This window comes from Heteronotia binoei, chromosome 5 (assembly GCF_032191835.1).
Source record: "Heteronotia binoei isolate CCM8104 ecotype False Entrance Well chromosome 5, APGP_CSIRO_Hbin_v1, whole genome shotgun sequence".
Taxonomy (NCBI): domain Eukaryota; kingdom Metazoa; phylum Chordata; class Lepidosauria; order Squamata; family Gekkonidae; genus Heteronotia; species Heteronotia binoei.
Window position 1 is genome coordinate 43,618,305 of NC_083227.1, and position 27,393 is coordinate 43,645,697.

The following is a 27,393-nucleotide window of genomic DNA, read 5'->3' on the forward strand; positions in this document are numbered from 1 at the left end:
GAAAACCTTGTTGGTCTTTAAGGTGCTCTCGGAGTCAAACCCTGCTTTTCCGCTGCAGACTGTGACTACCTACCTGAAACATAACAAACCTGTTAGTCACAAGGCTTCTGTATGATTTTGTTGCAGCAGATTAACATGACTGTCTTCTCTGGCTCTTGTCACCTAATGGCAGGGCTGGTTCCAGATCCCCTCGCTACCTTAAGACCCTCAGTAATGCCTCCCTTCCCACAGCTGAAGAAGAATACTGCATTTATGCCCTGTCTTTCACTCTGAATCACAGTCTCAGAGTGGCTCACAATCTCCTTTATCTCCTTCCCCCACAACAGATGTCCTGTGAGGTGGGTGGGGCTGAGAGGACTCTCACAGCAGCTGCCCTTTCAAGGACAACTCTTGCGATAGCTATGGGTGACCCAAGGCTATTCCAGCAGCTGCAAGTGGAGGAGTGGGGAATCAAACCCGGTTCTCCCAGATAAGAGTCTGCACACTTAACCACTATACCAAACTGACCAACATGCTCTTGCATCCTTCCCCCACCCCCACCCATATGCCCATTCCCTGACAATGCTGAGCAGTGTGTATGACTGGAAGAATGGATGGCAGAGTGCTTGCAAGGAAGCAGGTTGGGGAAGGAGGGTGATGGACACCAGAGGAGTCTAATAGTCAGTGGCAGCCCTGGCAGCAGGACTGTTGCCAGCGGGGTGGGGGAGACAAACTGGGGGTGGTGCCTCCTATAGAATCCGCAGCACCCCCACCCACTGAAAGGGAAAACTGGGTTGGGGCGCTACAGATTCTATAGAGGGTACCGCCCCCCAGTGCTCCCTCGCTAGTTATAACTGCTGCACGGACTCTTATCTGGGAGCACCGGGCTTGATTCCCCACTCCTCCACTTGCACCTGCTGGAATGGCCTTGGGTCAGCCATAGCTCTCGTAGTTGTCCTTGAAAGGGCAGCTGCTGTGAGAGCTCTCTCAGCCCCACCCATCTCACAGGGTGTCTGTTGTGCGGGGGGAGAAGATACAGGAGATTGTAAGCTGCTCTGAGTCTCTGATTCAGAGAGAAAGGCGGGGTATAAATCTGCAGTCTTCTTCTTCTTCAGCACAGACACACTGAATAGATTAGTGGCTCTTCACAGCAGGAGGTGCTTCAGAAATGGCAGCCCAATGTAAGGCCTGCATCTCCCGCTGCACGAGAGCCATGGGCTGCGGAGTGCCAGTTCTGCACAGGTGTTTTGCGCAGCAAGCTGCAAAAGCAGAGCCTCCAGCTGCCTTAATCCCTCAGTCTCGATGGCAACTGAATTCATAATTGATGAGGAGAGGCTTCAGGGAGAGAGCTGCCATTCATTTGTCAGGGATGACAGAAAGGGGAAGGGACAGTCTTTCAAAGGACCGGCAGAGAGACGGGAGAAGCAGGAAAGGGACCACAGCTTTAAGAGGGAGAGGTTTCACTTTTTCGTTTCCTTTGCTTTGCAAAGACCAGCCCCTGCTTTCCTGGTGTGGGACTGGCGTGCAATACTGTTAAAGGAACCTCCTGGAGCAATATTTAGATATTGGATGTTGCTCTAGGGAATGGCTTCAAAACTGATTATAGCAACCACAGCAAAATCAACAATAAGCATTGTTTACATAGCACTTTTTAATTGCCTCACAAGAGCCTCATTCCTGCCTGTAACACTCGTGGGAGACAGGCAACAGCAGATGCCCTACTGAAGGAGGGCCGGGTCATATGCCCCAATCTTTGTGACTAGGTGCAGGCTCTGGTGTGGCTGGGAGGCACTCAGGGGACAGTTTTGCTGCACGCCCAGCTTGTTACACACTTGACATTTACTGTGCGATGCAGAAGCCGGTTGACGATGATGTAATCAAACGTGGGCTCAGCAAGTAGCTAAAAGTGCAGCAGAGCAATTCCCAAATCACTCCAGTGTATAACAAACTCTGCATGGATCCCTCCAATCCATATTTCCAGCATGCTGGTCTAAGTATAAGAACCAGCCTGAGCCTGATAGACAGAGCATTTCAAACCAGGTATCTGACGTCCATGGGACCCTGTGGGTTCCTGTCGTCTGTTGAAAGGGCTCCAGATGATGTTCTCTCCAGTCCAAGGCATGCTGCTTAGGTTTGCCACCTGAATGTGGAACTTAATCTTCTTAATGGTTAGACAGGGAGGGAGTTAGAACGGCGCAACTCGCGTTTCCACCAGCGTAGCAGTTAGTTTGCTCCCACAACACTTTCAGCCCACCTCACCCCCCCCCTTAGGATTGTGCTGCAAATGAAGCTCCACTAAACACACTTCTGACATTGGAGGTTCCTGCAATGGAGCCCAGAGACAGTTTCAAGGGGGGAAGAAGAAAGAAGAACTGCAGATTTATACCCCACCCTTCTCTCTGAATCAGAGACTCAGAGCGGCTTACAATCTCCTTTATCTTCTCCCCCCACAACAGACACCCTGTGAGGTGGGTGGGGCTGAGAGGGCTCTCACAGCAGCTGCCCTTTCAAAGACAACCTCTGCCAGAGCTATGGCTGACCCAAGGCCATTCCAGCAGGTGCAAGTGGAGGAGTGAGGAATCAAACCCGGTTCTCCCAGATAAGAGTCCATGCACTTAACCACTACACCAGACTGGCTCTCTGCAGTATGGATGCCTGCAGTCAAGCCAAGCCAAGCCCTACCAGGCAGTGAATATTAGAATAAAAAATGTAGTGCAAAGCCCAACTGCTTCATATATTTTATGTGAAACTTTCCCTCCTCCATCATAGAAATAATTTCCCTCAGGCCTCTTCATTGGCTTTTGTCCTCCTAGAAGCCTTCAAAGAATATAAACAGAACCAGGATCCTGCCAAAAAGGCCCATTTCAGTCCACCAAGTGGATGCTTCCTAGAAACCCATCATAGCTCACAGCTGAAGAATTATTTGATTCAGCCTCTTGCTACGGAAGTGCATGTAGAGAGAGAGACAGACAGCAATAAGAAAGCTACACATGATTCTAAGAGTTCTCATCGTTGGATAACCTCGTGGTGATCTTATTAATGCACAGGAAGGAACAGATGGAGAATTCCCTAAACCAGCAACATCCACGAGCCTTTGGACTTTAATTAACCCAGAAACAGGCACTCACCCCTGAAATGTCTCCCCACTGTGAGCCTGCTTAGCACCATGCCACACTGGTTGAGGTCAGCAGCTGTCACGACTAATGAACAAACAAGAGCAGTGAGGGCCGACTTTAATGTTTTTTGGGGAAAGCATGTAACAGACCTGCAGATTCCCTGCACCATAGCAAGGTAAGATACAGGAGGACTGGCAGTAAGCTCTTGGAGCTAAGGAAGTCTCTGTGCACCACCCTGGTTCTGAATAAGTCTGAAATAAGAGGGAAAAGCCCCGAAACAGCCACTTCTGGCTGCTCCTTTTAGACAGTGCCGAAGGAGGAGAGTCCTTTCTGGGATTAGTAGCAGTTCCAAAGGAGCCTCCAGAATTTCCTATGCTGAGTACAAGCAGGGAGGTTACGACGAGGGCAGCAACTCCACTGGGATATATGCAGACAGCAGTCCAGCTGGGAACATGAATGCCTTGTAGCAAGAAACAGCAGACGTCCTTCTTCTCTTGCAAGCTCCGCATCATGCGGCACCGAGTACAGAGGGCTCCAAAACTCCTCCAGAGAGAGCCCCCACCACCAGCCCCGCCACTACACGTGACCCCCAGCTCTGGCCAAGAAGCGCTCGTAGTTCTCCTCACACCTTCTTACGCAGCGGCAGAAGTAGTTCATGTCTGCAATGGCCTCCAGGAGGTCTGTCTGGACCAGACAAATGTCATACAGCTCTGAGGTAGGGATCATCTGGGCTCTGGCCTCTCCCAGCCTGGAGAACATCTGCCCGGTTAAAAAGAAGAAAGACAGGACTTGAGACGGCACAAATACTCTGATCTTTCCGGCAAGCAGAGAAAAACACCAGGGGCCCAAAACAGAGTGGCAGTGGAATCAAAAGCCACACCCCTCGCCTTGTTCACTTATGGGTTGGCAATACCTGCCTAGGATTCCCCAGAGTCTGGCAACTGGAATCTCTAAAACTCTGGAACAAGAGTGGCTAAACTTGCTTGACCTAAGAGCCACACAGAATAAATATTATAAGTCTGAGAGCTGCAAGACATCGGAGGGAAACAAATAGATGAGGAGAAAGAGAGGTAGAAAGAAAGCAACTTTAACTTTAAATGCATCATCCAAGCCGTCGACTGGCTTGCCTTGGATAAATCAACAGGACGGTGGGGGCTTTGAGAGTCACACAATATGCGTAGAAAAACCACTTGTGGCTCCCAAGTCACAGTTTAGCCACCCCTGCTCTGGAGTCTGGGCCTGGCCAAGCTACAGCACTAGAACTAGAACTACACCTCCTGGAACACAATGAATAACAAACTTGCACAGAAGACCACTGAGCATGCACAGAATGCCCCTCTCTTATTAGAAAATCCACAGCTCTCCTTCCCCTATCAGGGTGTGGCAGCCATCCTTTCCTAGCCTCACAATTTCCACATTGACCTTTGACAGGCTTATTCAGCTCATGTCAGCCTGGTGAACTTTATCCACGTTGCTATATGAGCTTCGGGTCAGGATGCCCACTCAAGAGACATCCTTGTTTTGGTAAAGCTGTATGTATAAAAGGCTGCTGCAAGGCAAGTCTAAAGTCTGTTTTGAGAACACTTTCTGACTTTGGCTTACAAAAGAATGAACTAGAGTACAAGGAGATAGCAGAGAGCCTAAAAAATGATGGAGGCTGCTTTACCTTATCCATGTTTGTTCCTTATCCTGCTATCCATTTAAAAATAAAATTTACAGTAAGGATGCCCCACTTCGAGTCCACCTTTATTTTCTGTCGGAGAGTTAATTTGCATCAGAATTTCACCCCTTTCCAGGTGAACGGACTTTTTAAAAAGATAACTGACTATAACTGAGAGAGCCAGTTTGGTGTAGTGGTTAAGTGCATGAACTCTTATCTGGAAGAACCGGGTTTGATTCCCCACTCCTCCACTTGCAACTGCTGGAATGGTCTTGGGTCGGCCATAGCTCTTGCAGGAGTTGTCCTTGAAAGGGCAGCTGCTGTGAGAGCCCTCTCAGCCCCACCCACCTCACAGGGCATCTGTTGTGGGGGGGGAGTAAAGGAGATTGTGAGCACTCTAAGACTCGGAGACTCAGCGTATAGGGCGGGATATAAATCCAATATCATCTTCTAAATAAGAACATAAGAAGAGCCCTGTTGGATCAGACTTCTAGTCCAGCATCCTGTCTCACACAGTAGCCAACCAGTTCCTCGGGAGGGCTATCAACAGGGCACTGAGGTCAAGGCCTTCCCTGATGTTGCCTCCTAGCTCTGGGATTCAGAGGTTAGTGCCTCTGAACGTGGAGGTTCCCCTTCAGTCACTATGGCTAGCAGCTACTGAAAGACATATCTTCCATGAATCTATCTAATCCCCTTGACAGTGGGTAACCACCACTAGTTCCTGAACTGCCCAAGCTCCTGAACAAGGGATCAGAAAACAGGAATACCATGTTCCAGTGCTTCACTTCCAAGCATGTCTGAGCCACAATACCTGCTTTTTCAAAAAAGAAAATCACCAGAGCTTTCTGCGACAAACTTAGCAGTGAGGAAAGGTACTCCAATTCTAAACTAAGATGCAATCATAGAGATGAACATCCCAACAGATGCATCATGACCAGCTCAGGTTCCAGAATCTTTTGGGAAAGCCAGCCTTTGGAAAACCTAAGACTAACAAGCTCTGGCTCAAAAGGAACAAGTGGGAACAAAGGTAAGAAAAGTGATCATTCCTCCCAGTGACTTTCACTGACCATCCAACTAAAAGGCTTGTGAAAGCCAGAAAGCACTCTTTGCTGAAGGAGAGGTACCTTGCCCAGAGAAGTTATTAAAAAGTAGCCCAAGGTCCTCCCTCATCCCCAGGGTGCTCACACACAGACACGTGCGTGAGACTCCTTTGTGGGCATTATTGCTCTGCTTGAACAATGATGCTGCCTCCCCCTGAACCACCCCCCGGTTTGCATGATGGAGTACAAATCAGCAGATGATTCCAAGTCATACAGGTAACAAGATTTCTTGCTGTACATTTCTAGGGTGAACAGTACCTAAGACTGCCTGGTTCACAGAACTGCCATACTGGATCTGGCAGACACTACTTCTGTCTTGCTGGAGAAACTGCAGCAGCCATAAGAACACAAGAAAAGCAGTGCTCAGTCAGCAAGTGGTCCATCCCGTAGTGGCCAACCAGATGCTCTGGAAGACCCATAAGTTGGACACAGAGGCCAAAAAGCCATTGATGGACCTTTCCTCCTAACTTTTGTCTAATGCTCTTTTAAGGCCATCTTTGTTGACAATCATCAGCACATCCTGTCGCATTGAGTTATATTAGTTGACTCTGCATTGTGCCAATAAATAGTTTCTTTTGTCTAGTGACACCTTTAAGACCAACCAAGAGTTTTATTCAAAGTGTAAGCTTTCATGTGCAAGCACACTTCAGATAAAATGAAATGGAAGAAAACCATCCAAACTTATCGACTGGGCTAAATAGCAAATTAGCATACAACATGTTGAAGACACTTTGAGGCAAAACAAGAACAACATTTCTTCCATTTCATTGTATCTGAGGAAGTGTGTGTGCACACAAAAGCTCATACCTTGAATAAAACTTAGTTGGTCAATTTTTTTGAAAAATGTTATTTTTTTTAATATGTTCAATCTAATATCAGTGTACTTAGACTTTGCCTTTTACTGACAATTGGGCTTTGTTAAAAGCTTGTAGTAAAAATTTCTAGTAATTGTGTAGATATGTTATATGTTCATTTCATTGTTTAATAGCATTACATCATTGAAGTATTTACCTCTAATATGATTTTCTATCTTATATTGTCTCATACCTCAAATATTTTTATGTCTATTTGGTTGGAATTTGTTTTATGGTTTAATAAAGTTTTTCTTGGGGAAAAAATTAAAACTTAGCTGGTCTTAAAGTTGCCACTGGGCTCTAACTTTGTTCTGTTGCTTCAGCGCAACATGGCTGCCCAGTTGGATCTTCCTTTTGTCTGTTGTGGATCTACTGACCATCAAATTCATCAAGTGGCTGTGAATTCTAGTCTTCTGGGAGAGGAAGTTATACATTATGTTATACACAATTTTATAACCCCTACAAACTAGGGATGGCAGCCTCCAGGTGAGACCTGGGAATCCTCCTGGATCACAACTCATTTCCAGACTACAGAGTGTCAGAAGACAAGGTCTTTTTGGCCTCAGCCTCCAGAGGAGGGTTAAAAGAGAGTCAGTTAGATAGGCACACTATGGATTTTCTTCCTGTTTACTCTTCTGTTTCTGTCCCCTTTGATGTGTAGATTGATACTTCTTAGGGAGCATTTTCCTTTCTGCTACACTCTTCCTCTCACACACACAAAGAAAGGAGCACGTACTTTTGTCTTTGAACAATGGACACAGGGCCTCTCATCCCTGCATCCATCACCATCTGTAGATAGTAAGGCTTAGAATCTCTCTCTCATTTATCCTGTCTAGAATGGATATTAATAAAGAACTCTCATTAGCTTTGAATATCTCTACTGGTTCTGTGTAACGTTGTAAGCTTGCAAGCACACTCAGCACCTTGCTTCTCTGCGTGGTCAGCTTTTGCACACTCTGCTGTTTAAGATAAAGATTCCTGGCTGTACCAAACCAGAGAATCCAACACAGGCTACAGAAATCACTTCCCCTCTGAGGAGAAATGAATGCTTTGGAGGCCCCGGAGCCCACTGAGGACCTTGTTCTCCCCGGGTTCCATCCCCAAATCTCCAGGAGTGACCCAACCTGGATCTGGCAATCTTGCTCCCCCAATCCCCCACCAGGGACCTGGGAACACCCCCAAAGACACATTTAATCATCTTTTTTCTAAGCTGAAAAAAAATCCAGACTTTTTAGCCTTTCCTCACAGGACAGATGCTTCAACTCCTTGATTCTTTTTCTAGTCCTTTTCTGCACCTTTCGTGAGCTGTACAATGTACTTTTCTGAGAATTGTATGCAGTCTCCCAAATGGAGCTGCACCAAGAGTACGAGAACTCTGACCTTTTCTCTTTTCACACCCTTTTCCTAATAACCCTCGGCCTGGAGTTCTTCCTTCTGTGCAGCTATTAAACCCACAGCAGCATCCCCTCATGCACTAAAATCAGGCTGCTGCCTGCACTCAGCAAATAAGTGCTTCTTTATATGAGGCCCATGAGCAGAGAACAATAAGGGGAGGACAGCAGGCTGGAGTGCAGCCAGGCCCCACATGCTTTGGGGCCAGAGATGAACCTGGGCTACAGGCAAAAGAAACCAGACGCAGCCCCAGCCCAGATAAAAATCCTCAGGGTCTCTAAGTCAACATGGGCCTGCTCTTGGAACCAGCTGGTGGCACAGAATCGCCAGGGGTTCTCTTCAGGGCACTGCTCTTTTAAAGTATCAGTTGACCAGGGGCCAGGGAGGCAGCAGGAAAAGAGGAAGACCTCACATGAGATGGATGGACTCAGTGAAGGAAGCCACAGCCCTCAGTCTGCAAGATCTCAGGATTGCTGCTAACAACAGGGCACTTCTGGAGGTCATTAATCCATAGGCTCCCCATAAAGCGGAAGATGGCACTTAACACACACACACAAATAAGGGCCAGAGAGAGGTGAGAAATGTTTTCCCCTCTCTCATCTTAGCCAACGGAGAGCAATCCATTTTACTGGGGGGGGGGGGGGGGAGAAGGAATGCCAGATGCTCACAAGAAGCTCTTAGTGTTTTCCCCAGAGAGCTCACTGTGTTATTGATCAGCTGTAAGGACCAAAGGAAGGGCAGAAAATCGACACCCTCCTGCGGCCAATAATGACACTTTGTCTACACAAAGAGCCTCGAGAGTCTATTGTGGCGGCTGGATTCCAGCAAGATCCAATTAACCTTTAGTGCCCAGCTGCTCCTCAGGCTGCCAGGCCAGCCAGTGACCAGAGCTCCGGCCGGCTCCCCCCTCCTCCTCTCGCAAAGAAAAACTTTCGACCAAGACAAAAAGCTGCCACAACAGCTAAAAACCTCCCCTCTCCCTTGCTTTGGAGCCTGCTCCAGTGCAAAAGCTGCCCTTTTAAGCACAGGGTGCTTCCTCAGGGCTGCTCAGAGCCAGTGAGGCTGCTGGGCTCCAGCGGTGAGCGAGCCGGAATGGCTCAGAGGATGGAAGGAGCTCTGCAGCAAGAGTGGGCACTAGGCAGCGCCTGCCATTCTGTACCTTCTAATCATCTGCACTTGTGCCTGGTAGCCAGCCAGCCCCTCCCCACCACGGCTGAAGCATCTCCCTTACCAAGTCAGGCAGAGGCTTTCATAAGCTGGGCAAGGAGAAAACATTCTGCCTGGATGTGGGAGGGGGGAGGGTGCCAATCTCCCACACCGCCCCAAAGCTCTCCTAGGGCAAGTCACATTTTCTCAGTCCCAAAGGTGATTAGCAAGACAAAGGTGAAACTAAAAGAACTCTATTTACATACAGCCATAGTGTATCCTTGTGGCCAAAGAAGCCTGCATAGAGTAATTGTTAGAACATGAGTGGCCAAACTGCAGCTCGGGAGTCGCATGTGGCTTTCACACAGGTTATGCAGCTCCTGGATGTCAAGGAGAAACTTAATGCAGGTTTTCTCTCAAGCATGCATGCATAGCATCAGGACTTGGGGACTGGATAAACATATGGAGCAGAGGTCCATCAGTGGCTATTAGCCACAGCGTATTGTTGGAACTCTCTGTCTGGGGCAGTGATGCTCTGTATTCTTGGTGCTTGGGAGGGGCAACAGTATAATGACTTCTAGAGTCCTGGCGCCACTGATGGACCTCCTATGGCACCTGGGTTTTTGGCCACTGTGTGTTGGAATGGATGGGCCATTGGCCTGATCCAACATGACTTCTCTTATGTTCTAGGACCTCAGTCAGCTTCTGAGCGCTGACTGTTTCCTCAGTGTGAAGTGCGGAAGGAGGGGGAAATAGGCAGGCTTGCAAGCTCTTCTCTACTACCACAGAGGCCACCTGGAGACTTAGAATAGGGAAAGAGAGCACAAGATCTGAGGGAGCCACTGAAAGGCGGGAAGGAAGTAAAGAGGGTGGTGCAGCGTTCCCCCTTAATTTCATAACTCTTGCAGGACCTGTATTTACATTCCATTGGTGTCCATGCAAAGAGAGATGCATAATGATAAAAATGGTGGTCAGTGATTTGTATGGTAGATAGGTGTTTCCTTCTTCCACTGGTGCCAAAAAATAAGACCACATGCTGGTCTTAAGGGGACTGCTATTCCCAGTTTTTGTTTTCTTAAAAAGTCTCCTAGCATGGTTGTGTTGTAAAGTGGACACATACATATTTTATCTTTCTGTGCAAAGAAAGTATTAAGAGTTTTAATAAAGATGTGTGTGTGATATTTGTTCATGTCTTCCAGCTCTCAAACATCTGATATTTATTCTATGTAGCTCTTACGTCAAGCAAGTTTGGCCACCCCTGGGTTAGAGAATGGAACTGGGGTGATGGAGGAGACTCAACCTCCACTTTGCCATGGAAGTTTGCTGGGGGTCGCTCGGGCCAGCTGTTCTCCCAGCCTACCTTGCAGGGTTGTTGTGAGGCTAAAAGTGGTGAAGCTTGTATGCCACCGTGAGATTGCTGAAGGAAAGTGGGATATGAACAAAGCACAAGATATGCCAGGCCAAAAAGACAAGCAGAGGTGGATGTTTTTCCACAAAGTTTGGAGTCTATTCCTAGTCTCCTCCCACATTTACTTTGTATTCTTATTATTTTTATCCCACCCCTGCAAGGAGCTATGGACACCTTACAAAGCCCCCCTCCGACTGTTATCTCCACAACCACCCTGTGAGGTAGGCTAGGCTGAGAGACTGTAAATGGCCCTGTCCTTATGATGGTATCTTAACATTCTAATAAAGAGAGCCTCATATCTGAAAGAAAATCTTCCTTCCCTTTTCCCCATTGTCTGGTATGTCACTCCTCTCTTTGTTTAAATGTAGTTGTTTTTACTCTATGAGACCCACAAACACAGCAGGGTTCATGCAACTGGACCTTCCTCCCTCTTCCACTGCAGCCCCTCCAAATTTGGGGTTTTCTAGGGAAGGGATCAGCGGACCCTCATGGACAGCACAGGAGGGGGTCTTCCTTTTGTTGAAAACAGATGGCAGGATATAATCTCTCTCCCCACCCTCCAGGGTGCTAACGCAACTGTCACTGGATTGTGTCCTGTACAATGATAGATATAGGTCACGACAAAGATACCCGAGGATGTACGATGGTGTCAGAATCATTTAGCCGAATGTTGTCATCTATACAGATGTGATGCACATTTGCGTCATGAGGATTGATCCAGAGGGGTTTCCCACCTTGACTGGAGTACTGATTGCTGGCCCACCTGTAACACAAGGAGACACGTGACAAGAAGCTCTCAGGGACTACTTTCTCAGATGACTTAACCAAAGCTTCTGAGGAGGCATAGTGTGCTCACACATAGTGAGAAGACATAGTGTGCTCCCCAGCCTGTTACCACAAGGGGAAAATGGAAAGAAAAGGAGGATACCAGAGGCTGTATTAGAAAAGATCACACACAAATCCCTACTCTGTTCATACTCTCCCACATTTGTCCTTATTACCACACTGCTTCTTCTGCCTTTAAAATTCAGGGTTTCATAAAATCTGATAGTTTTAGGCAACGAACAAGGTGATAAAGGAGAATGGAGGGTTGCATAGCATCAAGTTAAGTCCTCCTTAGAAATGGAAAGGTAGCATTAGGGTGGGACAGGGAAGAAGAGCCAACAAAAATGGCTAGAGGACCTTGCCAATCTACTGCAGCCCCCCTCCTCCAGTTTCTAAGCTGCCCCCCATCTTGCAACAATGCCAAACTGCTTCCAAGCATCTATCCAAAGCCACAAGGGCCAGAAACTCACTTTAAAAATAATAATAGATTCCCAGGATGTTGTACCACTAGAAGCTAAATTCTGTGTTAGAGAAGCAAAACTGCAGATGAATCAAATACCTGTCACACTTAATGTAGAACCAAAGGGATATCAGTGAAGGTTGTCTGTGTCCTGCTGTTTTGCACAAGCAGCACAGTACCGCTGTTGCAAAGAGAAGATCACAGGTAGGACTGGCAGCCTCTGCCAAAGGCCTAGGCAGGACAGGCCGCCTAGTAGTCATCCAGGCAATAAAAACAGATTATTGCAACCTGGCTATGCTGAGTTTTGATTGGCTGCTTAAATGAAGAGATTAGCCCAAATCCATTTCTCTATTCCAGGAACAAGCAGGTTAGTTGGCACAATGTCCATAAGATGACTCTGACTACATGGCAGAGAAGGAGATGCCATACAGGAGAGGCCAGCTAATTACTCCCGCACCACCCCCATGAGATTGACCTGGATGTAGGCCAACACATCCCTTTCTTACTGACAGGGGTCGAATTCCCGAAGAGCAAGGGGAAACCACACTCCTCAGTCCCAGCAGGGGACACAGCAGCACCCAAGGGAACTCGAACAATCAACCAAGACATGATTTTTTAAAAAAAAGTCTCCAAGTAATTTAGCAGATGTAGGATAAGCTGAGGCAAAGAAAAAGGCAAAGGAAGAAGCAGATAAATGTGCCTCAGCAGGAACGCGTGGCTGGGGACAGCAAATAAATGGGTAATTGCTTAAGACTGACTGTAGTTTGCTTGGCGCCAAAGAAACGGTTCCTTTCATATGATTTCTTTAATGAGCGACATCCTTGGAGATGCAGGGATCCGGGAAATCTGCATGCCAAAGCCAGGAGGCTTTGTTTTGGTTTGTTAATACTTGGGCCAAGATGGCTTTCCCTTGCTAATGGAACCACTGGCAGCAAATACAAAAGGACACCTCCATCACAGATTCAGACATCAAGCACAGTCATTCTATTCCTCACCAGTCAAAGTGATCCTGGAAGCCACAGAGGCCTTCCTTGGAGCTGAAGAACATGTACATTTCCCTGTCACCAGCTTCGGTGGAGAGCCGCTCTGCTCCCTGGGTCAACGTCACCTTTCGTTTGCTGCAACGGATTTTTCCTGGGCTGAGGTCTACAGGCAGCTACCGCAGCAGAGCGGAGAGATAAGAGAAACGGTTACTTGAAATGAGTGCACCAGGGAGAGAGTGTGATTATCTCACTTGAAATAAAAGCAGTAGGGAGATGGAGAAATCATGCTGAACAGAAAGCGCCTGTCGCCTAAGCAGAGGCTGGAGGAGTGCATTCTGCAAAGCCTTAAAACCTCTTGCCCCACATGGAAGCAGAAAAGACCCTTTGAAAGGGTCAGAGCCAACTTCCCTGTTCTGGCTCTTGTCTTGCAGCTCTTTCCCTGTGCAGGTGGTCTGCTTTTGTGAACAGCGTTCGGCATATGCCTGGAGAGCTTAGGAGGAGCCCAGCTGGCCCACCTAACCTAGCATCAGGCTTCCAACAGCACCCAGGGCTTGGAAAGAATCCTAATGGTGAGGTGGGAGAGAAATAAAACAATTTGGAAGTCATTTTAGGGTTCTATCAACTTTCAGGAGCTTAAGGAAGCCATGACCTTCCTTCCCCCCCACCCCACACACAGTTCCCCCTCAATGGGCTCAACTTCTCCCAACATTCATTTGATTGATTTACAGTCAGTCTTTTCTGGATTCCTGGGGAATCTCCAGGGAATGGGGAGACCTCTGCTTTGTCTATGGGTGACCTGGTTTTGCTGCTGTTATCACAAACAACATGGGGCTAGCCACTGTCCTACTGGATGTAGCCAGTAAACTGGCTTGGTAATGGTGGGCTTTATTCCTGCAGCCTCTGTTGTTTACTTACAAAATGCATAAGCAGTCTTTCCAAAGACCTGCCCAAGGCAGCTGTGTACTCCTAGGAGAGAGGGGAAGGATATGTCTCTGATCTTGGCAGGACTTCCTCTACTACCACAACCCTGGGGGTAGGGAAGGGGAGTAGAATCAGGAAACCTAAACCCAGGTCTCTGCAATCGCACAGAGGAACTCAAAAAGCCTGATGATGGGCCGTATGGAAAACTAAACCATCTGATGCTCCATTTATGTGAAAAGCCTCTACAAAACAAGAGAGAGTGAACCGGGAAGAAGCAACAGTCGGCTTCCTAATAAGGCAGCAACTGCGATCAAATCAGAAGGTCTCAAGCTGGGCAGGTCTGGAGGAACTCCTGCAGAGAAAAAGTCACAGTGTGTTTCTGGCCCACTCACCGGGATGTCCCGCAGCACAGGGAAGTGGGGGTGCTGCCCCTCCAGGGCACAGTGCATCGCCTGCAGGACACGAGGCAGGTCCGTGCCAAAAGTGCGGAAGACGACGGTGAAGTGCCTCCCTTCCCGGTGCAGACTCTGCAGGAGGTGGAAGAAGGAAGGCAGCACCAAGTGGTAGCGCTTGGCTGGCTGCTCACCGGGGATGGAGAATGTTGGGTGAGGCTGGCCGGGCCACTCCAGCAGTCTCAGGTGGTGGGCATGGAGGTCTCGGAATGGCTGGCCCAGAGGCTTGGTGGTGAAGGTAGTGTCACGGCCGAACTGAGAGTAAAAGTTCACGGCGTCTGGGCAAGGAGGGAGCAGTGAGGGGGACTTGCTCAGCCACTGCCACTTACCTGGAAGAAAGAAGGAAACATCTTTGAAAACATCTCCCTCTGCCACTGCTGGTGCCACAAGAGGCTTCAGTCCCTGCACTGCTCCCCTTACACCTCTTGAGACACCTTGACCCTTCCCTTACACTTGCTAAGCTAGCTTACACATCGCTCCCTCCTGCCTCACCACTCCAACGACCTTCCCCTCTTCTCTCATTTCACTGTAGTCCCTTCCTTGAGCTCTACCTGCATACGTTGGCTCCTAGTCCATCCACATAAACACATTGTAAGCTGCCTGATTCTGAATGAGACCACTGGTTCATGAAGTTTAGTATTATCTACTCAGCCTGGCAGTGGATCTCCAGAGTCTCAGGCTGAGGTCTGACATCACCCTGATCCATTTAACTGGAGATGTCAGGAATTGAAGCTGGGACCTTCTACAGGCAAAACAAATGTTTTCCTCACATTCCTTCTCCCATTCCCAAATTTCACACCTTAGAACAAGAAACAGCTTTCCAGGCTCTACTTTGAAGGCTGCTTAAAAGGTGTAACAAAAAAAAAAGCTTTTAAAGGAGCATCAGGGCTTCATCATCACTGTATACCAGCGGTGGCCAAGGGTAGCTCTCCAGATGTTTTTTGCCTACGATTCACATCAGCCCCAGCCAGTATGGCCAATGGCTGGGGCTGATGGGAGTTATAGGCAAAAAACATCTGGAGAGCTACCCTTGGCCACCCCTGCTGTATACCTTGCTTGTGGCTTATCTGCCTGAGCCTCTGTTTTGCTTACTTATACAAAACCTAAAATTGTGCTAGATACCATGGGCTGGCCCCAGACCAAACTAGCAATTTCTAATGACCCCTCCTCCTTCCTGCTGCAGACCTGCCCATGACATTCTTCAAGGTTCCCTATTCCACAGGAGTAGCATTTTGTATGTAATTGGAAAATCTAGTCTGGATCCAATCCCTTGTTTCTGCCAACTGTTCACAATCTGGCAAACAGTTTGAACAGACCTGAGTTTAACATCTAGCCATACAAGGGATGTCCCATGCTTAAGAACGAGTCACATGAAATTGCCTTATACTGAATCAGACCTTTTGTCACTCAAGGTTAGCATTGATCATGCTGGACTGGCATCAGATCTCTAGGTCTTGAGTTGCACATCACCCACTTCCCGATCGAACCTGGGACCTTCTCTGTGCAAAGCACATGCCCTGTTTCTGAGGAATGCCCCACGTCCTTCCTGTCATCCACCCATGTAGCGGCAGAGACCCCCTACAGCAGAACTGTGTATGCAGCCAGAACTCTGCTGCCCATTTCGGTTCCAACAGCATTTGCTGTCAAAGAGACAAGCTGGTTCCAGAAAAGACAGCTAAACTCCAGATGCGCATGCCACTCTCTCCCCTGCACCCACATTTGTACCTGAGCCAGCAGCTTTTGCAGTGCCGTGCCAGTGCTGTGACATGTACCTAGGTACATTAAAGGTTTCCTTCTTTTCCCAGGACATCCCTGTACCAGGCTGCACAGACAATGCTAATCTAATTACCAGCAATCTTATCTGCCATGGATGGTGGAGGAGGGGTAAAGGCAAACGATGCAGGGATCAGTGCCTCCATTACCCTAATAATATATTGACTTCCCACCTACCCAATCTTTTCTACCTTTTCTTGAAAATCTCCAACCAAGGAGATTCCACAACCATTTCTTGTTAGGTTTATTTTACCGCTTCTATGTGACAGCAGTAAAATACTGTCTATCTCCCACCAAGGGAATCAGAGGATTCTGTGAAGCCAAAAATCACAGCACGTTCAAAATATTATTCAACATATTTTTATGAATATCTGATGTGAACAGCAGTGGCCCAGGCAGAGGGCACCTGAAGTCAAGCCCTTCCTGCTGAATATATGTTCATCTGGATCCCTGATGCCTGAATGGGAGGGAGAGAAAGAGAGAGAGAGAGACAGACAGAGGGCCATAACCCATTTCTGAAGACATCAACAATATGCAAATGTACTTCGAAAGCACTGAAATACAGGTTGTGGCAGCTCTTTTGATAAGGTTACTTTCACAGAGAACAAAGGAGCTTGATCTATAAAGAGATCCGGATCGTGGGCGGCATAATAGGTACATGGTCCTGCCTTGCAACAGGGAGTTGGACTGCCAGATAATCTTTTAGTTCTAGGGTTGCCAGGTCCCCATGTCACACTGGCGAGGGGGGGGGGTTGGGGGTGTTCCAAGAGTGGGCAGGGGCATCGCAGAATGCACTGATGTCATGGGGAAAACTACATCAGCTTGGGAGCAACACTGCTTTTTTTGGGCAAAATTCTATGGTATAATTGGCCTCAAACCATAGAGTTTTGTCCAAAAAGGAGAGTGTCCCCCCAACATCACTGATGTCACTTCCGGGTGATGTCAGCACATTGCACACAGTGTCACTGTTTGGGGGGAATTTCTGTGGGCAACAGCCCATGAAAGCAGACAATCCCTTACCCTTACCTGGGGAATGTTATCCCTATTTAGTTCAGATCCACACCTCTTCAGACAGGCACAAGAAAATCTGTATGTATATATATATATATATATATATATATATAACTGACACGGGTGCAGGATACTAAGGACAGAACTGCATGTCACAAAGCAAACATGGCTTCACTACACTCATCTCTCTCTTTTATCCTACACTTTCACTGTATAGCTCCAGATGGCCCTCCTTCTGTTTTATCATCACAGCAATCCTGAGAGGTAGGCTAAGCTGAGAGAGAATGACTGACCCAAGGTCAAACAGTGAACTTCATGCCAGAGTAGGGATTTGAACTCAGGTCTCAGACTACTGTTCTAATCACAATACCATGCTGACTCCCCCGTGTTTGCCCCATAATACTAACACAGCAGGAGCAAGGAAAATTTGTCCCAACCACTGGGAGAGTCAGTGGTTGGGACAAAACAGGATTGTATTTTAATGTCTGAATTTTTTGGAAGTTTTTGTTGCCTTGTTCATTACGTGTTAGCCTATATTTATTGCACTGATTTATAATTTTCTGTAATCTAATTTTATTGCATTATTTATTGTTTGGACTGTACAATTACACTGCACTTTAAAAAATTTTGATTTCCGTTTGAGTAAGCAAGAACAGCAGGCTAAATCAATTAATTTTAAAAATCCGCTGCCTGAATAATTCACTCAGTGATGCATCACTAATATTTACCTTTCTTTCAAAAACCAGAAAAACAAACCTTTTGTATCTTCACAGAACATTTTCTTCACTTTAGGCCAAATGCACAGCATTTTTTAGGGGGTTCCATGTCAGCAAACTGCCAGCATTAGGAAGCACATTGTCAAAGAGCTGCACAGGCTGACCCTGTGAGTCCCCAGGGCAAGAGCATGCAAGTAACCAGACTGGTGTTATTTTTTTTTTAAAATCATATAATTTATTAGAAGAACAGGCAAGTTATTAAGATTACAGCCAACAGGTTATCAAAAGGTATACAGAACACAAAACAAGCTTACTGCCTAACACTCCCAAAGGTTTGTCAGGCGATGCAAAATTTACATCCAAGAGCAAGCCTCAAATTAGCGCAGACTACGATTTCAGCGACTCACAAAACACAGATTCATTCAGGCCTTTAAGCATGAAGTCTCAGAGAGGAACCCCTGCCCTCTAGGGAATGTCACAATTATCGTTTTTGACCCGTCAAATCAGGTGATGTTAACATCTAATCCCAATAAGCCTCCAGGAGAATTCCCCAGGATCTGACATCATTGCTCCTTCTCTTCCCCCTCCCAATACATTCTCATGAGAAGCTCATTCCCCAGACCTTGGACTGATCAAGTGCCAGGCAGGCCCAGGCCCTTAATGAATGACACCTGGTCTGTTATTCATACACTAACCCTTGAGAGGAGGCAAGAATGATGCTTCACCTCACACGCATTAATCCATAGTGAAATCCACTGTTAAAAATCAAAGATTCTTGCTCTGACCAGGCCAATCTTCTCAGAATTCTGAAGCAAAGCAGGGCTGACCCTGACAAGTACTTGGAAGGGAGACCTCCGGGGAATACCAGTGCCAGGATGCAGAGGTAGGCAATACAAGCCAGCTCTCTGAAAATGTCCTAGTCCCACTAGGGGTTGAGAAAAGTCACCATGACTTCCAGGCACGCAAGCGCACACACATAAAATCAAAGGTTCTCCCACACGTGTAGCTACAGGTTGGGAAAGGAAGAAGAGCTGGAGCTGTTCCACCAACACTATGGGCCACATGCTGGAGTGCCAATGTAAGTAAGCAAGGCTACATTCCAGATATCAAGGAATAGGACACGTCACTTCAGACAAAGCATGACTCCTCTCTCAAACAGGTTTTTCAGATGTTAAGGGGGTAAGCTGTGAACAAAGGTTCAAATCTAGATGCTGCTATGATCTAGAGTTAACAGCCCCTTGGTGGGAATGGGAGAACTCCCACTTTTGCATGCTCTTGTCTACCACTGGCCAGCTGATGTATGAGGGGAAATCCAGCCCCTAACTGACCTTTTCAGGCCCACTTCCAGTTTTGGGCCTACTTCCAGTTTCAGGCAACACTCTGGTTTGAGGGCAAAACTCTGTGGTTTGAAGCTGAATTTACTATAGAATTTTGCCCAAAAACCAGAGTGTCTCCCCTCCCCCTTGGACCAGAAGTAGGCCCAAAAATGCCCAGCATCACTTCCAGTCTTCCAGAAGGATGTCAGGAGACTCCTGTTGGCCAGGTAAGTTGTCCTGTCAACCCTACTATGAACTGATTAAGAAGCCCCTTAAACAAGCCACTATCTGCAATATGAAGATAGTTGTGCTGGTTTGTTTTACAGGACCCACTACTTCACTGAGGAAGGTGAATGTGTATTGAATATTCTAAAAGCACCACATAAATTTTAAGATTTATTATCTAAACTTGTTCCAAATGCATTCTAGTTCTCCTACAAGGCCCTGCTCCCTCAAGAATGCATTGGCCTGCAACACATGGAAGCCAAATGCACAGTTTGCCACAAAGCCACAAGCCCAACTGTTGTTCCCAGCTTGAACTCCAGATAGGTGTGCTGCTCAACAGAGAAGCACCCAGCTAGCAAGTACACGTCTTTTATCCATTTTTATATAACTTTCTTAAAGAAAAAGGTTCAGAGTGGATGAGGCTGAAGCTGGTTCCCAGTTCCATTATTCATTCCGTATTTAGGACTTATTCATGAATCCAACTACAAATACTGAGGCTCATTTAAAACAGAGGTGTCAAACATGCGGCCAAGGGGCCAAATTAGGCCCTTAGAGGGCTCATATCAGGCCCCAGAGCAATTGGCTGTCATCTACTTCCTTCTCCCTCTCTTGCTTCCTTCTGCATAACAGCTTGCTTTGCCAGGCTTGCTCAGGAACTACAGAGCAAAGTCTCTATTTTCTCAATTGGCTGAAGCTCCTCCCTTGGGGAGGAAGGGGAGAGCTTACTTTGCCAGGCTCTCTCAATTGCATTGTGCAAAATAAAAAAAGAAGAGGGGCACTGTATAACATAAGCAGAAAAAATGCCACAGGCTCATGGAGCTACAGGCTTGTACACTGAATATTAAACACCATTCAACACAACAAAAGTCTTTTCCGATTTCATAAGGGAATAATCCCACTTTTATACAAAATCTAGAGATGCAGACTCGACAACATGGATCCACACATGCTCTAATTTGCTGCTACCGGCTCTACCTTTTTGAAGAGGCTAACATTCTTTGTGACTGTTGATAGACTTTGTCAGAAAAATTTCAAGAATGCTTAGTGTTCCTTAGTTTTGTTTTTGTTTTACTTCATTAAAAACTCGTATTTACACGCCTTGTGTGAGAGTTTTATTGCTTCCGGTGGTTATCTTATATTGCTTATCTTTATACCAGCTCCAGTTGTATTTACTATCTCTTCTTTCTACTGGATGAGGCTCCTCCCCTTCTGGACCCCTGGGGAAGGAAGGAAAGAGCCAGAGCTTCCTTTGCCCAGTTCCCTAGATCCCATGGGAGAGATTCAAAGAAACCACCATTAAGACCAGTGAGTGCTAATGTTTTAAAGCATGTTTTAAGTTAAAAAAACCCTTTAATTGTGTTTGTCTGTGTCCTTTATGAAGTTTATATCTCTGCTACCTAATCTTAAATAGGTACACATACGACCTGGCCCAACATGGCACGGCCCAACAAGGTTACATTTATGTCAGATTCGGCCCTCATAACAAATTAGTTTGACACCAGAAAACAGCATATGTCTTCTCAGAGGGCAAAGTCCCTGAATGTGAGGGTGTATGATTTGTGGTGCTCCAAATCTGACATAAATGTAACTTTGTTGGGCCGAGCCATGTCGGGCCAGGCCATATGTGTACCTATTTAAGATTAGGTAGCAAAGATATAAACTTTGTTTTGGGGTTCGGAGCTTTTAAACTATCCTCAATATTTGTGGATGGATTCATGAATAAGTCCCATACAGAGCGAATCAAGAACTGGGAACTGACTTCAGCCTTCCGCAGGGTCGGGGAGTTGCGTTGCTTGTCACTGTCTCATTCCATCGCAAACATACCCTATAGGTATGTTAATTCTATTCACATGACACAATATTCACATGACACAAAATAATGAATGCGACACATGTTGCACTGTACTTTGCCCAGGTAAAAAATACTGAGTAATGAAAACGCTTAACCTCACAACAAAATACAACTGTGTGTAGCAAATGAGAAACAAATCACTGCATCTAATAATAGTCTTGTGTGGATAAAAGAAGTTGCCCAATAAGACCAGCTGCAGACTAGGGAAGAGTCTGTTTACTCAAGGGACTCGCCAGGTATGCAGAAAAAAATTGAAATTGGAAATGTGGAAGGGGGAAGGGGGGAAAAACCCTTTTAAATCCTGATAATGACTGAAAATGCTTCAGAGCTGCCTGTTCAAGCCCCCAAGAGTTTAGAGGGGGGGAATCTGCAGGGCAGTGAAACATTTCCATATTAGTCCTCCCACCCACTCCCATCCCCCAATTTCTTGCAGATCCCACAGACTGTATAACCCTGCCACAACCCACACCCCCCCCAAAAAGAACTCTAACAACAGAGTAAACTCCAACAGAGATTACTCTCATGCAACCTGAGGTTTTGGAATGAGAATAGCCATTTCCTTGTTTTGAGTACTTAGAACTACATGAAGGGGGGAATTAAACATGACAGCAGGATGCAGTGAACACTCAGAAATACAATGGAGCCTGCAAGAAGATGCAGATTTCTTTCACAATATTATTCAGTTCATCAACTTCTGCTTTCTAACAACATAAACTGAGACATTTGATACAGTATTATTGTAAAAGGCCCTCCACATCCCTGAGTGGTTAAATGGGGGGTGGGGAGAAGACAGAGAGAAACCCACAGCAGTGAGCATAAGGTTCTCTGTTCTCCTCCTGCATCTTTGAACTGCTGTTTCTTCACACACAGATGCACACTTAGCTCCTCCAAGTCCTGATGAATGCTTGGACAGAGCTATTTCCTAAGCATTAAGGTAATATCTACAATCCTTAAAACACATTACCATTCCTTTTATCAGGGGCTCTGCCTTCCCCTAGGCATGCCACTTGAGGCCAAAGCCCATAGATGGGGCCTATTTACCATGATCTAAGTTTCCAACAATATAGTTATCTGAGATCTTACCTGCAGGGTTGACCTTTCCCCAGGTCACAGTGCTCAAGTAATAATTCAGAGCTGCACTGGGGTCCTGATTGGTCACTGCATCAGACACCAGGATCGTGTTGTTCAAATCAATGTGCAGAACCAGCTTCCGTTTCTTAGGTCTTAAGGGCGCTTCCAAAAGAAGACCATCAGCAGTTTCTGGTTGCCGGCAGACTGTTTCGTCATCCTCATTTATTTGGGCAGGAGACTGATCACGTCCCCCACCTTCACAGTTGGCCCTATTGACCTTGCCCTCCTCGGCAGGATTGCTTGGGCTACTCTCCAAACAGCCAGTCCCAGAAAGAGAATCCTTTCTTTTCCTCAGGCTAGGTTGTTTGGAGATCAGTTCCAGCTCTGTCACTCCAGGAGACATCTCTGCACATAGAGGCATCGCGGGGCCAGAACTGCTGCTAGAAGCATCGCCTCCCACAGTCCAGCAGCTGCAGGGATCTGCCTCCCTCAGAGCAACAGGGTCATTCATGGGCTGCTGGGAATCAGGGTGTGGTCTCTGATGCAACTGTAGGGATCAGAAGAACAATGAATCAATTATAGCTACCGCGTACTTTATTCAGTTTAGCTCCGTGGCTGAGCAGATTGGGTTGAACCTGGGAAACAGAGGTTCAAACCTTCATTCAGCTCTGAGGCACATCATGCAGATTTGGGCAAGTCATGCCCTCCTGGCAAACTGAACTGCACAGTTGTTATGAGGTCAGAATCCTGCTCCTTGGAGGGAAAAAGCGCAAGACTAACAACAATCAATGGCCAGAGCTGTCAGTATCCTCATCAGCCCGGCAGTTTATCCATATCAACACTTCCCTTTCACAGATAGCAATCTAAAGGAGAGCAAATGTTATTTCCCCAAGACCAAACAGCAGCAGCCAGCAGCAAAGGCATATGGTACAGTCCTCACAGGATGGCATCATCTCAGAACACACAAAGAAGGTTGTGCATATGTGAAATGGATTCCATGCCAAAATCTCTCTGCACCTGTAACAGTCACCCCATTAGGTATAAAGCTTTAAGCTATCTGAAGTGAACCACCACAAGACAAGGCTTCTAGCTTAGCCATACTATGCTGCCTTTGCACAAGAAGATTTTTGTTTGAGGCCCCAGTCAAATACAGGATTTCAAAATCAGTATCACTGTGCTGGGATCTGAGCTCTAGTTTGTGCTATAACTCTTAGTTATTGTTCTGGTAAATTTAATCTACCCTGGCCTGGACAGCCTACACTAATCTCAACATATCTCAGAAACCAAGCAGGATCATCATGGTTAGTTCTTGGATGGGAGACCACCAAGGAAGTCCAGGGTTCGCAGAGGAAATCTATGGCAAACCACTTCTGTGTGTCTCTTGCCTTGAAAACCCTAGAGAGTCGTCATAAATTTGCTGCGCCTTGATGGCACTTTAGACATGCACAGAACTACCAACAGCATTTGCACCTTCAACGATGTTGGACTAGGATTTGGGAGGTTTTCTCTGACTTGGAAGTTGGAAGCTCGCAGAGTGACCTTGGGCCAGTCATTCCGCCCTTACAGGCTTGCTGTGAGGATGAACAGAGAAGGGGAGAACAATTTTGTAACCTGCTTTGGGTCCCCATTGGGAAGAAAATCAAGATACAAAAAAAGAAATCAACCAGATCACACTAAGACTTCTGATGTCAAACTCTCTGAAAAGATGAGACTGAAGGAGAAACTCCAAGCATATCAGGTCTTGTTGACAGGCTATGTTTAGCTCATGAGATACACATGACCGTAAGTACAACTTGCATGGGTAATGAAGAAGTAAGTTCAAGGAATGGATCTCCCAGAACTTTTTTCCTTAAAACTCCTATCCCAATTCCAAACACTACAAGCATCACCACTCCACACATACCTGCTCACCTCTGTGTTCCTCCATCTGATGCATTTGGTGCACACTCACTCATTTTGTTCCATATAGGTGGAGCACAACAAATAACAGGTTTCAGTCATTTCAAAGTTACTCAGCCACAAATAAAAGGGACGTTTCTTTATGTAACACATAATTTAGCTTATGGGAATCACTGTCACGAGATGTTGCAATAGCCACTGAGCCTTCTTAAAAAAATAATTCGTCACTATGAAACATGGATGTTAAAAGTATCACTGGCTGCTAGTCATGACAACTGAAAATGAAACCTTAAGTTCACAGTCATTACACTTCTGATCAATAGATGTGGTTAGTTTCCCAAAGCACATGGCTCATCACAGAAACAGTCCTTGTTTAAGCAGAAACTCTGTAATCCTCTGTAATCCATATAAAATGGCACTAGCAACACAAAATCCACAGACCATATTCCAAAGAAACTCAAATGATGTGACCAGAAGGATACTTGGTATCCTGAGTATCAAGCCATCAGTATTCCCAGCTTTGTCCTGAGCTGGAAGGCCCTGGCCAGACTGACCTCATCAGAACCTGGAACTGGGTTGGATGGGAGACCAAGGAAGTCCAGGGTTGCTATGCAAACCACCTCTGAATGTCTCTTGGGTTGAAAACCCTACAAAGTTGCCAGCCACGACCTGATGGCACTTTCCGCCACCAATCCCAACCTTACACAAGTTTGACTTAAAAAAAACAACAACCCTACAACCTGAACTTATGCAAAGTTTGCTCACAAGGAGGATTCCAGGTGTTCAGAGACCCTGAAGTAAAAGCCTGTTGCAATTCTGTTCATACCAATTTGGAAACAAGTCCCACTGAACACACTGAGCCCACTATGGGAAGGCAGGATATAAATATAATTAAATAAAATGCAAAGTAACCACTAGGGAAACAGGGGCAGATCATACTGTGAGTTGTGCCACTAAACACAAAGCTGCAATACACTGAGTCACGCCACTGGTCTATCAAGCTTAGCATCATCTACTCTGACTCACTGGCAGAGGAGTTTCTGCCTCTAGTGCCACAGAGCTCTACAAGAGCAACAAAAAACTGCTTAAACACATGTCACATGTAAACAAAAAACTAGTGACCTGTCCCCCTGCTCCCCCTAACACATTTAAGAACATAAGAGAAGCCATGTTGGATCAGACCAATGGCCCATCCGGTCCAACACTGTGTCACACAGTGGCCAAAAACCCCAGGTGCCTTCAAGAGATCCATCAGTGGGGCCAGGACACTACAAGTCCTCACACTGTTGCACCTCCCAAGCACCAAGAATACAGAGCATCACTGCCCCAGACAGAGAGTTCCATCAATACCCTGTGGCTAATAGCCACTGATGGACCTCTGCTCCATATACTTATCCACTCCCCTCTTGAAACTGTCTATGCTGGCAGCCGCCGCCACCTCCTGTGGCAGTGAATTCAATGTGTTAATCACTCTTTAGGTGAAGAAGTGCTTCCTTTTATCCATTCTAACCCAACTGCTCAGCTTTTTCATTGAATGCCCACGAGTTCTCGTATTGTGTGTGTGAGAGAAAAGTACTTCTTTTTTTGCCTTCTCATAGCGTGATTGTAGGCTCATTTATGCCAGAAATTATACATACAATATGTATGAAACACCCTTCCCTCCCAGGATATATTCTATTTTTCCACCCAGCCCTTGTGCTGTTTCTCAAAACCCAAGGCACTCCACATCTTCCAGAGAACCTTCCCGGGGGAGGCGGAACTGCAGTGAATTCAGCTTCTATCCACTTGCCCCCTCCTTACGTCTGAAAGGACAAGTCCTCTAAAACCCTCTTCCCTAGAGGCAGTCGCTCCCTCCCACACCACCAACGTTACCAAGTTACCGCTGCCCGGCATCCGACTTCCGCTCCGGCTTCTTCTCCAAGCACCATGAAAAAGCCTCTTTCGTTTTTGCCGCCGCCTAGAGCGCCTCTTCATGGGCGTTTCCTTCTGCGGGACTGGCAACCGCGGCGCCATCTGGTGGCTGGAGTTCGTTCGTTGGTACGCACCCGCTCACTTTCGTCTCTGGTCTGACTGCCAGAGGCTTTTCAAGGTCTCAAACAAAGGCTGGAATCAAAGACTAAGCCCAAAGAATACCGTGGTTGCAGGGCCATTAACAATTAGACCAACTAGGCACTGGCCTATGGACCCCCACACTTTTAGGGGTCCCGGGCTAGCTTTCCCTCCCAGTTTCCCCCCTGCTTGCAGCTCTCCCAACCTGCAGGCACAGCCAACAACTGAGTTGCTCTCTACCTGACCTGCCTGGTGTGGCTGCTGCTAGCATCATTGCCAAGTTTGCCTATCTCTGCCTCTCCCCTGCAGTTTTGTCAAACGGGCTTTTGAGAAGGTGCCTGCAGGCTGCAGTGGGGGCCATAGGCACTGGGGCAGGCACTCTGACTCAGAGATAATTTCCAAGGGGCCCCCGAGATTTCGACTGCCTAGGAGCCTCCACAGGGTTTAATCTGGCACTGTGTTGGCGGGCTTCTATGATGAGATCCTTAGGATCACAATTTAGCTGCAAAAAAGAGACCAAAGGGAACTATATAGTGCTGTATACTATTTTGCTGTTCAGTCTCTGCCTAAATGAATCAACTGTTAACTTCCATTTCATTGTATCTGACAAAATGTGTGCGCATGCGAAAGCTCACATCTTGAATAAAACTTCGTTGGTCTTAACATGCCACTGGACTCAAACTACCTCTCTGCTAGGGTTGCCAAGTCCAATTCAAGAAATATCTGGGGACTTTGGGGGTGGAGCCAGGAGACTTTGGGAGTAGAGCCAGGAGACATTGGGGTGGAGCCAGGAGCAAGGCTGTGGCAAGCATAATTGAACTCCAAAGGGAGTTCTGGCCCTCACATTTAAAAGAGACCGTACACCTTTTAAATACTTTCCCTGCACTGGAAATAATGAAGGATAGGAGCACCTTCATTGGGGGCTCATAGAATTGGACCCCCTTGTCCAATCTTTTTGAAACTTGGAGGGTATTTTGGGGAGAGACACTGGATACTATGCTGAAAATCTGGTGCCTATCTTAAAAAACAACCTCCCCAGAGCCCCAGATACCAGTGGATCAATTCTCCATTATAACCTATGGCAGGGATGGCCAAAAGTAGCTCTCCAGATGTTTTTTTTGCCTCCAACTCCCATCAGCCCCAGACCAGCATGGCCAATGGCTGGGGCTGATGGGAGCTGTAGGC

The 27,393-nt window shown here is 46.7% G+C and overlaps 1 protein-coding gene across 2 annotated transcripts; it reads right to left on the reverse strand.

The window, feature by feature from the left end:
• Positions 1–3,195: 3,195 nt before the first annotated feature.
• Positions 3,196–26,216, reverse strand: LOC132572401 (uncharacterized). 2 transcript variants are annotated; one of them, XM_060239359.1, is made up of 6 exons: positions 26,040–26,216; positions 22,273–22,807; positions 14,237–14,625; positions 12,936–13,096; positions 11,286–11,418; positions 3,196–3,854 (listed from the first exon to the last, which is right to left on the reverse strand). In XM_060239359.1, the coding sequence occupies exons 1-6, from the start codon at positions 26,085–26,087 to the stop codon at positions 3,672–3,674; spliced, it is 1,449 nt and encodes a 482-aa protein (XP_060095342.1). In that variant the 5' UTR covers positions 26,088–26,216; the 3' UTR covers positions 3,196–3,671. The 2 variants fall into 2 exon arrangements, with proteins under 2 accessions (XP_060095342.1, XP_060095341.1); XM_060239358.1 differs by having other exon boundaries at positions 26,032–26,216.
• Between the last annotated feature and the right edge of the window lie 1,177 nt (positions 26,217–27,393).